A 16,142-nucleotide genomic window follows, 5' to 3' on the forward strand; every position below is an offset into this window, starting at 1 on the left:
CTTTTAACCCTGCTAATAAGAATTTTCAGCTGCTTTATCTTGTAAGGAAATTCTAGCAATATAATCAATTAAGTGTTGGTAACTACAAACATTGCTTTATCTTTAGAAAGGGAAAACGCTGTGGAAGTTACAGGCTTTTTTTCTGCTTCCTTCCTTCAGCTTCGTTCAGCATTAGATAAAACTGAAGAGCTTGAAGTCAGCAATGGCCATCTAGTAAAACGCCTGGAGAAGATGAAAGCCAACCGGAGTGCTTTACTGTCTCAGCAATAACCACCACCTTTCGATGGAAACTACTACTACTTGATAGAATCAGAACAACGTCGCCGATGCTTCTGTCTCTTGCTGTCTGGGATGCTTTGTGTCATGCCTTCTGAGAACAGACAACCCCAACATTTGCTACGTGCCACCCGGCTGCGGTTCTCTCTACGCAGACTCAAACCTACTGCACTATATACATAGGAGTAGCTGATCCAAATGGCTGTGCCTGCGGGAGCCCTTCCACACCGATCATTGGGTACCTTCGAAGTACAATATCCATCTACGGTATAAGAAGCACATCGGGCATCGCGTTAAGTTCTCCATCCAGAAGGCACAGCAGCCATTTATTGCCATTTAAAATGGCATTCAAAGAAAACATATAACTGGACTGGAATTTTGTGTCTTGCTGAAAATAAAACAAACAAACAAAAACAAAAAACAACAAAACACTAAGTTTTGGACTTTCTCATGACAGTATCTGTAATGTAGTGACTACAGTAGAGTTATTCATAGTAGGTTTTTTCATTTACAAATCACTGTGGAACCACAAGCCATTACAAAGCAAAACTCCTTCAGTGGAAACCATGGAAGAAGATGGTCTTGGAAGCAAAAGTGACCTTAAATGACTTTGCCAATAAAACAAAGGTGTTTGGAGAGATTTTTGCACCAGTGAAATCATAAGACTATTTTATTTCAGGGTAAATAGGCAATAGCTTCATTGAATTTTCAACTTTTATTTGTATTATTTAATCTCTGCTCTTGGAGTTGAAGTAAACTACTTTTAAAGGATGTAAAATTGCATTAATAAACCAGCATAAGGCCATGTTTTAAGAAATGGGGGGGTTTGCACTTAGATCACTCACTCTGGTGCATTTGTCAAAGGAAGTGTCATTTGCCTAAACAAAACATGTATTGGGTTTTTTACATCAGAAACTATCTACTGGTCCATGAACTACTAGGAAACTATGCCGCTGCAAAATGCAAGTCTAATTTTTAAAAAAGTAACTGATACGTAAAGAAGCACTTTAGAAAATGTTACTGCCTATGGTTTTTCTACAAGTTCAGAAGTAGCAAATTATTTCCTTCTAAGGCCGTTACAAAGGTTTTCCACTTTTCATTAAAAATAGTGTAATAAATTAAGATGTTGCAGGCAATTTATTATACGCAACTAGCACTACAGCTCTGGTTTATTGGAAATTACTCTGAATGTACTACTCAATGGAGAACATCAGTTACCTGAAGAATAAAGCTGTCCTTTCCCCTTCAGCCCTAACAGAAAAGCTTGTGAGTAAGGTAGGCAACCAGTTGCTTAGGAATCTGCTCATGCAATGAAGCAGCATCTCCTGTTTGACAGGAGCAACCTTCTGTCGGTGCTCACTGCCTCAATAGATACAGTTCTATCAAGCCAAATCCAAACTCGGGAGACCATTTCTTCTTAACTTGGTCTTCAGACTCTCCGGTCCATATCTTTCCCTAGCCTCTTCCTTGTGGTCTGGAGGTTAGAGTATAAACCGCTGCTATTTTCAACGTAAGGGGATCGCTGGTATCTTCTTAGAGCACCTTCACAAATGAAATAAACCAAAACCAGTATCTGAATGTGTTTCTCTGGTTTGGCTAGAAAATAACACCTTTCTCTTCATCTCTTCTGAGTGCACCCGGAAATTTAGGAATGAAGTACTGAAATTAATATTCCAGGAAAAGGATGAAGAAGGCTTTTTTTGTGCCCCTGGGGAAGTAAGTATGTCCTTGTTGATCAACTGTGGTGAAACACAGGGATGAAAGGAATCTTATAAATGAAATTTCCACTCTAGCTAGAGCTTTGGGTTATTTTTTTTCTTTCTTTTTTTTTTTTTTTGTTTGTTTTTGAGAGGAACATTCAGGTGAAGAGCCAGGTTTCTTGTGGAATACCTCGAAATTGCTGTGGATACCAATTTACAATTTTCTGTGGTTGACTTGTGTAATTTCTGGTGTACAAAGCCTCTGGGGCCTAAAAACTGAACTAAGGGTTTATCAGAATGCAAACAAATTTACTAAATACAGCATCTTCCTAACTGATGTTGAGGTGTGTGATTGCCAGCAGTCATGTTTCTATTTGTGATAGTGGTGAAAACGGTCTCTTCTGGCAAGATTCAGGAGAAACAACCTAGCAACTAAGCATTGGTCCAAAAGGCTAAAAAATAATACTTTGCTCATCAAGAAGTGATGTGTTTTATCATTTCAAAGTAGGTTGCATCTCAAACCCCATAAGCATGAAACTTCATGACAGAAATCAGATGTGTATTTCAACCTGGGTATGCTCTTAGTAGAAGTCTTTGTGTGTGATAAAGTAGCAGAATGTTGAAGCCACATTTCCCAGCCCCCAGCCCCCACCCCCCCCCCCCACCCCCAAATTTCCAGTATGACTTAGCTTTAGAATAAGGGAAGAAAAAATAGTGGTTGGTTTCCTGCAAATTGTTTTATGTTTTCCTGTGAAGAATGTACAACAACAGGGCTTTGAATGGTCATAATAGCACATGCCCCAGTTCTTTTAATTGATCTCCAAACAAGAGAGCCTCAGTACCCATCCCGCTGACTCACAGCGGAGCCGAGGTGGTGGCAGCCTGGCGAGGAATGGCTCCTGGGGGAACCAGGACGGGTTTTCCTACAATTTCTATTTTAAATTGTTATCCTTCGGATTATTTTTAAATGTTAAATATTTTTATTGTTTGCAAAAGGAATGTTGCCCAAAATGTTTTTTCATTTTGTTTTGTTTTTCCAACCAAACTGTTACGAGATACGAGCGTGGAAAAGGAAATTCATTAGCAGCACTCGCCAATAAAAATGTGACTTGTTTGGGTAGTTTTTATGGAGTGGTCTGTCATGATGATGTTACTGGTAAAAGTTCTCTTGGAAAATACAGACTTTTGGACGATACTGCTATAAGAGCTCATTTTCCTTTTTGACATACTTGTGCAGACACAAATGTGAGCAATGCTGCTTGTAAAATGTACAGAGGGGCTTGTGTGCCTGAGGGCACTGGTGTGAGACATACCTCCAAATACTAACGTTTTTAATTGCAGGGTGCACTTGGGGAGGGGGGAGGGGGGTGGGGCGGGGGACAGATGGATGGACAAGGGACAGTGTCCCGTCAGGAAAAAAATGTAATGGTATTGCTTACTGGGTTCATTCTCCACTTAAGAGTATTTATGGTGAACATATAGCTAACCCACATGGCAACTTTCCTTGGAAGAGTCCTTTAATGAGGCAACTTGCTTCATCAAAAACGTGTCAGTTCTAGCATGAAACTTGATGTTGCATTGGCGATACGGGTGTTTCCTATAGAGGATCTCTTACACTAAGTGTACTGAGGAGGTTAGTGCTTCTCTCTGCTTTAAATGCTCTAAACAATTGATTATACAGGTTTGGGGGTTCGTTTGTTTTAGGCAGCTAAGTGATGTTTGACACACTTTATTAGGAACTTTACCCGTATGTGTTTAAAGGAAGAAGCAGGGAAACTGTAAAAATAAGGTGTACATGTACAATTGCTAACCTGTGTAGCAGGTATTTACCAAGCAAGATTCCCCAGCTCGCTGCATTCGTTTCCACTGCCTGTAATACGCTCCTTCAGACTGAAAGCCTTCTAGCAGCTGGGTTTTAAGAGCAGGTTTTAATCACGGCACGAGACGCCGGCCTGCCGCTGTGCGGGACGCGCGGCCGCCGCCTCTGAGGAGACGAGGGGCGGGGTGGTGGCAGCACGCGCTTGGCGCTGGCGCCCCGCCGGCCAATCAGGGGCCGGAGCGCTCCCCGCCGCGGCCAATGGGCTGGAGGCGCGGGCGGGGAGCGGCGGGTGGCGGCCGTTGAGCGCGTGCCGGGCGCGGCGGTTGGCGGCTGGGCGCGGCGGGGAGCGGGTAAGCGGCGGGGGCGTTACGGGACGCGGGGGGTGCGTGTGGGCAGCGGGGCTCCCTGGAGCCGCGGTGAGGGCTGTGGGCCGCGTTCTCTGCCCGGGGAGTTCTCCTTGGGTGCTCTGGGGCGCCCCCCTGCCTCCCCCGGGGCTCTCCGCCATATGGAAGCTGCGCTCTAACATCGGTGCCGCTTTCTAACCGGCGCAGCTACGTCGGTAGTAGGAGCAACAAGGTTGTTACGTGCCTGGGGCACAGGTAGAGCTGTTTTGATTCTTGTTCCCCTTAACCTGGTCTTAAGAAGTGTGGGGGGAAGTCACTTGTCTGTGATAACACGTTGTGATTTATGTATGGGTATCTGAGCTCTGCTTTGGTAGTGTTACAGCAAGATTTTTTTAAATTTAATATTATATATAATTAATTAATTAAATTTTTAAAAGTTGCCTAATGCTTCAGTGAGAGATGAAGTTAAAGTTAACCATCATAAGAAAGCTCACGTTTTTGAAACAAAAATAACGTTAGAAGCACATAATGAAATCATAGTAAGGTGTGTGGGGTTTTTTGGAGGGTGACTTCTATTGATGACTTCTGGTAAATGATTAAAATTACTTTCATTAAGTGATTTTAAACGGTGTCACTTTAATGACGATGCTCAGCGGATGCGGGCGCAAGAAACAAGCCATGTTTGCCTGTGAGGAGGGGCTGACATGAAGTTATCCCTTAGGGGGGTCCGTTTGCAAACCTTCCCGTGCGGGCAGGAGGCCTGGATCACGCTGTTGGTATCGAGTGGGCAGAGCTGGTGTAACCTGTACGTTAATCCCAGAAACAGGGGTAATGTTCATTAATTAAAATTGTTAAGCCAAGAAACGGGTCTGAGCTTCCAGTCTCCCCTCATGCTCCACCTGCAGCTTGTGTTGTGCTCCAGTACGTCACTCAGTTCCTTATGAACTATGTTTCACTGCTCTGGAAACTTCCTCTAGAGTTTGAGTCGGTGACTTGCGTCTTTAGAAGCATGTGAAACCCAGTTTATGGGCCTGTTGGTTGGTCTGCATGCCCTCGCAGGGGGAAGAGTTACAGACAGGACTGTAATTTGCTGTGCTGTATGTAAGATTATAGTTGGGTTGGAGACCAGTGACTATAACAGAAAACTTTTGTGTTTTACGTAAATAGTTCAGAAAGCATATGTAACAGAAATACGTCTTAACATTTGTATATACCCTTCTCTTCGCTACAAGCTTCTGGGGAAGATGGAGAGGAATGGACGAGTATGAGAAAAAAGCTTCACAGAGAACATCTTCCATCTCTAAGTGCTTTTTCTCTTGTTTTTTGTTCATGTTTGCTATGAAACTAGGTTTGTTGCCAGTGCAGAGCAGGTGTATTGCTTTGCTTTGGTGTATTGTCCAGCTTTCTTCTTTTGCTAAAATAAATGCTCTGATCCAAGAAGCCATCTTCCTGTCCTCCTTTATGACTTACGCTTTCTGGTTGTAAAGATTCTCAGGATTTCTTATGGTTCTCTGCTTGATAAACATTTCTTCTTGTTTCCCCAGAATTAAAAGTAATGTGCTTCCGTTACCCCCTTGTCCAACACCTGAAGAGTGTTTAGTTCTCAAGGTACACAGAGCTCTTAAGTTCACCTCTCGACTCATTTAAAATTTTTATAGCTCCTGGACTGAAATATAGTCCCTACAGTAAATATACTGGTCGTGGATCAAGAAGGTGTAAGCTTTTTGTGGCAAGGAGTGCTTAGAGGCCAGTATACAGTCAGGAATGGTGTGAGCTCTGTTTGCAGTCACCGAGTCCATTACCATCAGCATCTTGACTTTCAGAGTCAGTATGTGCGTCTAAACACCTCTTGTGCTGTCATGGAGTTAGCGTATGATGTAAATAGTTTACTGTGTATCAACAGGGAGTCTGATGATTCACCAGCCAAGAAATGCTTCAGCGGTAAGAGGATGGAAACTTCACCCAAGAGTGTAAGGAAATAGGATTAATTGGTCTCTGAGGATGCTTTTATTTAATTGAAATCGAACAAGCAAGAACAGCAAATTCGTATTACAACCTTCCATGAGCTCTTAGAATTTCTTTGGGAACACGTCATGTAATTCCTAGCTTCTATACTAGTGTGCAGTAGGTAAAAATAAGATGGTTAATTTAATTTATTTTTTAAATAATAATGTCCTGTATACTATGGAGTATCTCAAACTTCTCTTGATTTTTATTAAGGTGAGAAGCTGCTAGGAAGAGACAAGCTCATGACTTTGAGAGGTTGAAGTAGAAGTGAGTTGTGTGGATTACTTCTGAGGAGGAGGGCTTAAGTGTTTGTACCATGGAATTAGAAAATAGCAGCGATGTTAACAGCAAAAGGAAATGCATCAGTCAGACCTCCCATCTTGTTCCTTACTGTGAGGAAGCTGAATGCACGCTCGTCAGAGGTGTTGAAGCAGGAGCTAACCACTCAGGTTTTGGCCAGGAACATTCTGCCAATGTTTCAGAATTAAAGTTGGCAGAGGAAAGCTTACCTTATTTAAGTTCATCTTTAGATGCAGATATTGATATGTATAATACAAAGATAATGAGAATTTGCTGTGCAGAGGTAGATGTTAGCAAGAAAGAAGCTGATGTGTTGGAAGGGGCATGTGACAATGAAGGGTGTCATGACAGCAGACAAAGCCATTTAAGTGAAGATTCGGAGTATCTTAGTGTTCATGAGCAAGATTTTGATGATAGGAATAGCTCAGTTGAGTTTTCTGAGCCAAGGGAAACTATAGGAATTGAAACCTTAAAGCTGATCGATCCAGTTCGTGAAGTTCCAGGGGATGGAGTCACACAGGAACAAAATCTTGTTGATGTGTCACAAGATTGTTCTCCTGGTTCTGAGTATGGCGTAGGTGACCAGACCTGCCCAGAAGCAGCTGTACCAGCACTTCCCCACCTGTTTCGGGACTCTCTGTCTCTGCCAGATTGCAATGGCATGACTTGTGATCATCAAGAAGAGCAAGCTGAATATCATAGTGGTGTTTGTGGAAGTATGCTTGGAAGTCATTCTTGTGGGAATGAAGGTAGGGTCTGGCCAAATCTGCTGGTACGTGACAGTATACAAAATGGCGAGGTGAAAGACACAGCACTGATTGATGGCACGCTGCCACCCCAAATCTTTACAAGTGAAGAAGTGTCTGAAAAGAATGATGGATGCATTCACAGCATCTCGGTGAAGCAGGACAATCCTTTACTGTCACCAAGGGAAGAGGCCCCTGCAGAAGCTATGCAATTTTGTGAATGTGCACGGGACTCTGATTTCTACAGTTGTGAAGAATCTGGTGTGTGCGCACATGGTACCAGCTGCACTGACTGCACTACAAAGGATGCTGAAACCCAATTTGCAGTCTCTGAAATTCTCACTAGCAAGAATATCTTTTTTGGGGTGGAAGTTGCAGAAGAATCCTCCCACGGAAAAACCAGCTGCCTGAACTCCGAGTTGGAGCATCATGAAACCTTGAAAAGTGTTGCCAGTGACTCTATGATTAACCAGGCTGTTGATGCGAGTTCTGATTTTAGAGCTTGCTTTACAACAAGCAGAAGTACCAGTGCTCAGGTTTGTGTCTCATCAATGGCTATTAATACAGAAATAACAATGATGAACAAATCTCGACCAGTGGGAAGGCGTCCTGAAACCTGTGCAGACGTTGCTTGCAATACAGACTGGTCATGTGGAGAGGGTAGCACAGAGGAAATTCAGTCACAGCTTACTGACATGCTGAAAAAACATGCCATTGGCAATACTGCAACAGCTGAAAGTTCACAAACTCAGGTAATTTAAAAAAAAAAAAAAACCACAAGCAAACAATTTTGGTATCTAGAACTTTTTAAAGTTAAAGTTCCTCAGAACTTGTCTATAAAAATGTTAATCTGTAACTTGAAAATTTTTGTTTGTTTGTTTAGGAACATCAGGAGTCAAAAAATGAGCTGCGTAGCAGTGGTGTAAAGATAAGCACTGACAGGTGGGTTGTGGGTTGGTCTTGGTTTGGACTTCTAGATTGAGGATAAGACTTTCATCATGATTGAAAGGTGGGCCCTGACTTAGCAAAACTGATGGTATTAAAAGATCGTTGGGCAGCAGTTCCTATGCTGTAGGGTAGGCAGGGACCTGGACAAGCGAGAAGAATGAGCTGAAGACCTCCTGAAGGTGAACCAAGACTGAAGCAGCCTTGCTCCATGGTTGCAGACTGGCCAAGAACAAGTCAAGTGTAAGTCAGCAGTGCTCCCATATGGCAAGGAAGGGAAACAAACAGCATCCTGGGGGTGCATTAGAGCACAGCCAGCGGGTGGAAGAAGTGTTGATTCTTCTCAGTTTGGTGCTCGTGAGATTGCATCTGGAAAGGTGTCTCCAGCTGTGGGCCTTGTAGTGCAGGAGATTGGTGGACTAGGGAAAGCCCACAGAGATGGCGAGGGGAGCACCTGATGTGTGGGGAGAGCTGGGGGCACTGGGGTTGGTCAGCCTGGAGAAGGAAAGGCTGTGGAGGTGGGGAACCTCCTTGTAGTTCTTGGCAACCTGGTGGTGGGTTGCAGAGAAGTAGGAGTCAAATTCTTTGCAGAGGTGTGTTTTGAAAGGGCAAGAGCCAACAGTTACAGTGGGGGGAATTCTAAGTGGGTGTAAGAAAAAGGTTCATACAGTGAGAGTCATATTGGCTACCATACCTTGGAGTTTTAAAACAAACAAAAAACCCCCCAAACCCAACAACAAAGCTGAACTGGCTAAAACCCTGAGCTAATTTTGAAGTTAGCTCTGCTTTGAACAGGGGTTTGTACTGCAGACCTCCAGAGATACTTTCCAACCTAAATTATTTTGTGACTCTGGAAAAAAATAGGTGTGTCTGTAGATGAACAGAGTTGCCACGTTTATGTTCATACAACTGCAGGTTATGGATAGAAATTCTGGTGCTCGTGCAGTTCCCACCTCTCAGTTAAGGTTGATTATAATGTGAAAGCTACCGTAAGACAAAAGTTTTTCCTGTATAGTGAATAGGAGGAACTGGTTTAATTTTTCTTTTCCTTTTTTCCTTAAATTATATCAGAAATAGCTTCTGGAAAGCTACATGTTTTAAAATAAAACATAATTAACTTAATTGATTCAAGAGCTTCAAGATTTTGTTTGTTATTATTATTTTAAAGCCTGGTACACCTTGACAAAAAAGCTGTGAAGAATTCTGCATCAAGCTACTGTCAAAAAATACTGCAGAGAGCAATTGAAGCAGAATTGGAGGTTCTGAACACTCATTATCAGATGTGCTATCAACACTGCTTGAAGATTTACAAACTGGCTTTGGAGGAAAACACAGATTTTAGCAGGCACGTGCTTTAATGTCTTTTTAGATTAAATGGATAACTTGGTTAAAAGGCATTAATTGCTAAATGCTATTGATGTATTCCATCTGTAGCTTGTAATAGTATTTAAAGGTAGTGGTGTTGTCCAAAAGAGTTTACGTCCTTGTGACTGCCAAGCCTTTATTTTCAGCCTAAAAATTTCATAGCATTCACAGACCCAGCAAAATACAGTTTGTTTCCAGGAATGCCTTTCTGTACAGAAGGAATAGCACAGAGAATCTGCTCAGGAGTGGGCAAGATGCCCTGGTAAAGGAGAAAGAGAGAGGAGGTGCAAAACTGTTAGGAGGTGAGGCAGACAGGGGGTAGTGATTGCAGTCTCCAGCTGATAAAGCATACGACCTGTAACGCACCTGGAATTCAACCAAGAAGTCCTGCCTCCAAAGGCTTTACTGGGCCATGGGTAAGCTACAAAACCTTACTGCCATCTGTAGTGTCTGCTCTGTGGCGTGCGGGAGGGTTCAGGAGAGCAGGTGGTAATGCTGTGAAACAGAGTACAGCTCCTGAGAGCGGCTGTGTGCATTAGCAGTGAGCTTATTGTGTGTCATGTGGGGGAATATTTAAACGCTATAAAATGTTTGGGCAGTTCTGGAAGCAGTAAAATGAGTGAAATGTCTAAGTTGATCTTGTTTTCTTATGCATATTTTAACAGATGTAATGGAAATACTAAATTATATTCATCTCTCATGTCGGTTTTGGAAGAGCTAAGAAAGAATTACAACAGTATGAGAACGAAAATAAAAATGGGCATATCTTTAAATGCACTTCCACCGCTATCAGTTGAGATTAAGTTGTTCCCAATCTCATCTTCTTATGTCCCCTGCAAGGTAACTTCTTACTTGCTTTTTGGTTTTAATATAAATTGTTTCCTTCAGAAAATTAAGACAAACCTTTTCTTTTTTGACAGTTGATCGGAAAGGATCTTTGCTATGAGTAAGTAGTTCTCATCTGTGATATTTATTAAACTTCAAAATACATGAGAAGTGAGTTTAAAAGGTGTTAAGCTTAGAATTTCTTTATTTCAGGATGTATCTTGTTGTTTCAACCTATTTAGCTGAAAGACTAGCATAGCACTTTAGGTACAGGGATTTTAAAGAAATTTTTACTCTGTAGCGTTGTAGTATGCAAACTATGGAGTTGTATTTTTACTGTCTTTATAGAAAATGTTTTCAATTTACATGTAATTTTCCCAGGTCCCTAATTTCACTATTAAGATCATTGTCTCTAATCTTAATGCTGTCTATCTTAAAAAAAAAAAAAAAAAAAAAAAAAAAAAAAAGACTCTGTTGCCAACAAAGATAATATTAGGCATATAAGAAGCTGTTCTGGATGGGGAAGATAACTTCATATTTCGGGCACGCACATGGTATTGCATGTTCAAGATCCACATCCTGTTACTTTGTGTAAGTGGAGATTAAACCAGATTTGGCAGTAAGTTTTTACTGTGTCAGGTAAACAGCTAGAGATCTTTCTCAACTTTCTTGTTAAGCATTAGTAAAATTAATCAAAAATTTCACTGAGATATCAAATTGTAAAGACGTGCATAGACACATCACACAGAAAGCCATCTAGTTATAAAGGAAAAAGAGCCTAATATACGCCTAGAACATAGCTTTATATTTCAGATTGCAACCAATGCTTTTATAAAACACAGGTTTCAAAAACCTTTGGTTCTCATTTTAAGCTAAGATTTATTAAGCACGTGTATTTTACTGTGAGCTTTTGGAAGTATTTAATACTTCACATTACTTGGTATCATTGTAGAATTTAAAATTGCTGTGCCATATTTTCTATGGAATTTTTGGATCTGTTTTAGTTCTGTTTCAGAAAGAAAAGCTGTCTTCAAAGCACCAAAACTGCAAGAAAAGATGATCTCTGTTGACATGGTAGGGACTTCTTTGTTACTGAGTTTCAGAGACATTAACGTGGTGAAGCATAGTCTCCTTTTAGGTATATGCAAATACAATCACAGTCTTCAGGGCTGAAGCTGGGATTCTCTGCCAGTAATTGCAAATGCAGCTCACGTGACTAGAATTTTTATTGTCCTTTCAAATAAAATAACTTGGAGGGTTCTTGAAGATGATCAGTAGGTTAACTTTTTAAAATTCACCTGTTCAATCAATTAATATTCTGAAACATATAAAAATAACACATAATCAAATGCAAGTGCCATGACATAACTGAAACATCGTTGTAGGACTGTCCACAGACTGTATGTTCAACTGCTGCTGGTCAGCCAAGTCACTCTTCTTCATCCAAGACATTTGAGAAACGTAAAGGTCAGGACACGGAACGTGGTAAGCGGTCGACTTCTAGTATAAACACTATTTTTTGTTAGCTGCGTTGTTGGGGAAAAAACCAAACCCTGTGTAAAACATATACAGATACTCAACTGTCCTTTCTGTGGTGGAATGCTTAATGTTTTATCAGCTCTATGTTAATTTGAAAAAAAAACTTTGCCACTTAAATCACAAGTGAAGAGTAGTATGTGTCACCTCTGTGTAATGTAGTACCAAGTCATAGAGGTAGGTGGAATCCTCTTAAACACAAATATTTTATATTCATTTGTATGACATACCACACTCTGAATTTTAACACACTGAAATTTTTTTCAACTGTCAAGACTCTATCAAAAAAGAAGAAGGGAATGAATATTGGTTTGATGCTAAAGAGGACGTGACAATAGCAGATTCTTCAGTAACAGCTGAAGAAAAGAAAAAGCAAAAAGGAGAACAAGATATGATTGATTTAAGAGGTAAGGTTGTGTGCTTTAAGCTGCTATACCAAATAATGATTTTTATGTATTATTTGAGTATTTTCTGTTCCTTCTACAAGCATAAATAAACTTGGAAAAAATGCTAGCTGGATTTCAGACTTACTTTTTCGTTGACTTGCAGTGAATCCTTGTACGGATGTTCAGCTATTTTCATCCACGTTTTTCCTTGAAAACTTTACCTACAGTGGTTAAACTCAATTTAGTAAATGTCCAGCCAGTTGTGTAGCTGGAAATCTTTCTTTCTTCTCCTCCTCTTTCTGCTTCCTTCCCCATACTTCCTTCTTAAGAGTTAGCTGGGAGTGGTCTGCGTTTGGGGACTTGGGTCCCAGAGACAGGCATGGTTTGAAGTCCCAGTGTGTTGCAAGCGGAGAGCTTGTGTGCTCCGTGGTGGGGACTCACCGTACACTGCCCATGCTTTAGCACTGGTACCTGTTAGTTCATACCAGTGATTTCTCTGGTTGTATCTTTTCTGCCTCTTCAACCTCAGGAAATACTCACAGAGAAGAGATTTCACAAACTAAACTGTTCCACTTCTCAGGATGCCCATTTTCTGGAGAAGATAGCCTTTATTCTTTTAGATTTCTAAAAGGTTTTCTATCTACGCTTTCCAAAACCGACAGAGATGATGTTAGCTTGAACTGGAACAATAATAGTTAGTAATGCTTTACTTTCTTACATTTATTATTAGCCGCGAAGACAATGGAGAGTGGAAATGAGTATTCTTTTATTCGTGTTGGTGGCCTTTGTTCCTCGGTGTCAGAGGTATGCCTGTTCTTATCTACATAACAGTGGTAATGTCTTGCCTCCTTTCTGAATCCTTTCATACTCTACATTTGCAACCAAATGTGCTTCTATTTTGTAGGGTGATTTAAGATCACATTTCCAGAAGTACGGGATTTCTGACACTCTTATCTCTGTGGATTCTGGTAACTGCAGGTATATTAATACAAGTTTTACTTGTTTCAGACTTCTTATCTGTTGAAGTGAATCATAGGAGATAGGAGGGAGTTGTTCATGAATTTGTTTCAGTAATTAATGTAGATACAGATAGGCTGACAAAAACTTGTCGTTCCAGACAGCTTCTCATCTTATGAGAAGGTAAGGAGTCTTGAAATTTTCTGTTGAGTTTAATGGAGATACAGTTAATATTGAAAAGATGAGAACTGTCATGTGTTCTTACTGATAATAATTTAATGTGCTTTAATTAGTTTCTTTTTTTTTTTTTTTTATTTTATGCCTTAGATACGCATTTCTTTCCCTTAAAGACACTAATAAAGCAAAGTTAGCTGTAGAGGAAATGAACCAGAAAAAAATAAAAGGAAAACCAGTAAGCGTTGAACTTGTAAATACTTCATCACAGACTAAATATTCAGTTTCCCAAGTACTCACAAATAAGCTTTGGCAGGAAATTCAACCTGTTGATAACGGTCAGAGAAACAGTCAAGATAAAACACTCACTTCAGCCTCCAATTCTGTGAAGGCAATTGACACCACCTCTGCTTCTGAGAATATGCATCTCCTTCCCATGACTTCTTCAAAAGTTTTTTGCTCTGCACAAGTACCTTCAGAAACAAAGTGCCCTGCTGTGAAATCATCTCCTGAAATTTTGGCGCATTATTTGCTTGGAGTTAATAAAAAGGTAAATATTACTGAGGCTCCTTTATGTGGCATGTTAAAAGCAATACAGCTTCTTGTCCCATAGTACGTTAGATTTAATACATGTAGAGTGATGTTAGGATATGAAAACACATTACGCATCGGTAATAAATTTCTGGCATGCTGCAGAAGGGTGAGAGCACTATTCATTTACCCCTGTATCGAATTGTGGTACTCACATCTGTTTTTTCTTAATCCTAAGCCAGTTGGGAACCTGGCCATTTGCACTAGATGTTTTTCATCTTGCTTTTCTTCTCTTTTGAGCTTTCACTTATAACACTTTTTTTTTTTTTTTTTTTTTTTTTTTTATATATATATATATGACATCTGGTGATTTTACACAAGGAGGATTTTGGGATACTGGAGGGGAAACTCCTGGGTTTTTCAATATAAATCTAAAACATCTATGTGTAAATACAGTACTTTATATTTCCTTGTATTGGTTGTTGGAGGATAAGGCAAAGTTGGTGACTGCTGGATTGCTGGTGTTGCTCTCTCAAATGATAGATACAGTACTACTGGGGATTTAACTTTAAGCATGCTAGTCCTCTGGAAAATGCAAATTGATCTAATTTAAAGTAGCAGAAATGTCAGTTACACATAAATGCATATAGTCATTTTATTTGTGATTTACAGATTGGATAATATGACTGGTTGTATTAGAATAACTTACTGATCTAAATCTGTATTTGTCATTTTTTCTGTTTCTGTAACAACAGTGTGGCAAAGATGTGTTGTATTCATTGTACAATACTTAACCCATTCACTTTTTGCTTATTTTGTTGCGATTCTAGGATACTGGAGAAAAATTCCTGCAGAAAACATCTGCTCCTTTCTCCACCAATTCATACAATGATTTCATTTCTCCTGATGCAGTGAACTCGAGCAGCTTTACCAAATTATTGAGGAGGCTTCAAGAAATTCATCCAGAGGCTAGTAGGTGAGAGTATTTGGTTTTAATTTCTGCCCTGATTTGTAATGGATCCAATATCCATAGTAACTAAGTGCTAAATGTGTTGCACAAAATGTGATGTAGACAGTTACTTCTTTTACTTATACAGAGCCAAAATCGTGAGTGCTCTGCTGGAGGTGAGGAAGAACAACAAAGGTATCCTAAGTGGCTTGTCCATCAGTTCTATTGTGGAAAGGACCTCTGTCATTCTAAGGAAATCGACACCCACTTGTGGGTGGGAAAAACAATGTAAATAAGTGAGTATTCTAGCCTACAGAAATGTGTTGAACTAAAACTACTTGAAAGTGTGTAGCTGTATAGCCTGACTAGATTAGTAAGTAACTTGGTATAAAGCTCTGAACAGATCCACTTAAACAATGGTTTCTAAGGATTGTTCGCTGTTTTGTGGAACATCTGTAAACAGACTGGCTTGCTGGCCATGCACTGCTGGACTCATTAACTTAGTGGAGACAATGTCTTGCATCTTCTGTACAACGGTGACATCTAATGGCCAGTCCTTGCGTACCATGTCATAGAGAAATCCCAGCATAGGCTCATTTTTGGTTTAAAAATTGATGATTTTTATTTGATGCATGAAATGCAGTTCTGGACTAGAAGTCTAACAGAGCAGGGCTGTATGTCTTTTAGGTTTTTTGCGTTAAAGGACATCTTGTGTGGTGACACGGCACTGGACACTGCAACAAACTGAACATGCTAAAAATGCTAAAACCACAGCCCAGAATTCCAGGGGTGTGAATATATATATATTCTCCTGTAGGAGACTTCCTTGAGTTGGTGTTTATTTCGATCTCCTGCTAAGCCTGGTATTCTGCTTGCTTTGCTGTTAGCAGTGTGACTACTCTGTTTCCCGCACTGTTCTTAGTATGTTCTTAGCAAAGCAATGCTCCAGCTTTGCTTTTGCCCACAAACAATCTGTATGGTATTTATTCTTCTGTAGTGTTTCTTCCCAAAACTGCACCAAATTCTTAATGCTCTGATTTTGCTCTCAGAGCTTCAGTTTCAAGGTTGTCCAGAAGTCAGTTTGGCTTTAACTGAAGCCACCTCTTCCAAGATGAGTAGTATTTGTGCCGATAGTTTTACCTATCCAGGTGTCTTTCCCACCCATTGAGTGTTGGTTATCAGACTAAACTCCCCCGGTCAGATGCCAAGGCAGATGTTACCGTCTTGCACGAGTAAACCGTAACACAGCCTTACCCTGGACAGAACTGCTGTGCGTTACGTA

At 40.5% G+C, this 16,142-nt stretch overlaps 2 protein-coding genes across 4 annotated transcripts in view; both read left to right on the top strand.

Moving 5' to 3' along the window:
- The window catches only part of LRRFIP1 (LRR binding FLII interacting protein 1), a 127,123-nt gene extending 124,020 nt beyond the window's left edge, over positions 1 to 3,103 (top strand). For all 3 annotated transcript variants that reach the window (XM_056350600.1, XM_056350597.1, XM_056350598.1), the window contains one exon: positions 160 to 3,103. In XM_056350600.1, coding sequence (XP_056206575.1) covers positions 160 to 270 — 111 coding nt within the window. In that variant the 3' untranslated portion in view covers positions 271 to 3,103. The remainder of the gene's footprint in view (positions 1 to 159) is intronic.
- A 1,023-nt stretch (positions 3,104 to 4,126) lies between these two features.
- The window catches only part of LOC130153760 (RNA-binding protein 44-like), a 44,273-nt gene continuing 32,257 nt past the window's right edge, over positions 4,127 to 16,142 (top strand). Inside the window, exons 1-13 of the mRNA XM_056349044.1 lie at positions 4,127 to 7,944; positions 8,076 to 8,134; positions 9,306 to 9,486; positions 10,136 to 10,342; positions 10,423 to 10,448; positions 11,332 to 11,401; positions 11,713 to 11,812; positions 12,139 to 12,270; positions 12,980 to 13,053; positions 13,154 to 13,227; positions 13,534 to 13,930; positions 14,742 to 14,887; positions 15,009 to 15,153. Of these exons, the coding sequence (XP_056205019.1) occupies positions 6,463 to 7,944; positions 8,076 to 8,134; positions 9,306 to 9,486; positions 10,136 to 10,342; positions 10,423 to 10,448; positions 11,332 to 11,401; positions 11,713 to 11,812; positions 12,139 to 12,270; positions 12,980 to 13,053; positions 13,154 to 13,227; positions 13,534 to 13,930; positions 14,742 to 14,887; positions 15,009 to 15,153 (3,093 nt within the window). The 5' untranslated portion in view covers positions 4,127 to 6,462. The remainder of the gene's footprint in view (positions 7,945 to 8,075; positions 8,135 to 9,305; positions 9,487 to 10,135; positions 10,343 to 10,422; positions 10,449 to 11,331; positions 11,402 to 11,712; positions 11,813 to 12,138; positions 12,271 to 12,979; positions 13,054 to 13,153; positions 13,228 to 13,533; positions 13,931 to 14,741; positions 14,888 to 15,008; positions 15,154 to 16,142) is intronic.

This window comes from Falco biarmicus, chromosome 8, assembly GCF_023638135.1.
Source record: "Falco biarmicus isolate bFalBia1 chromosome 8, bFalBia1.pri, whole genome shotgun sequence".
Classification (NCBI taxonomy): Eukaryota; Metazoa; Chordata; class Aves; order Falconiformes; family Falconidae; genus Falco; species Falco biarmicus.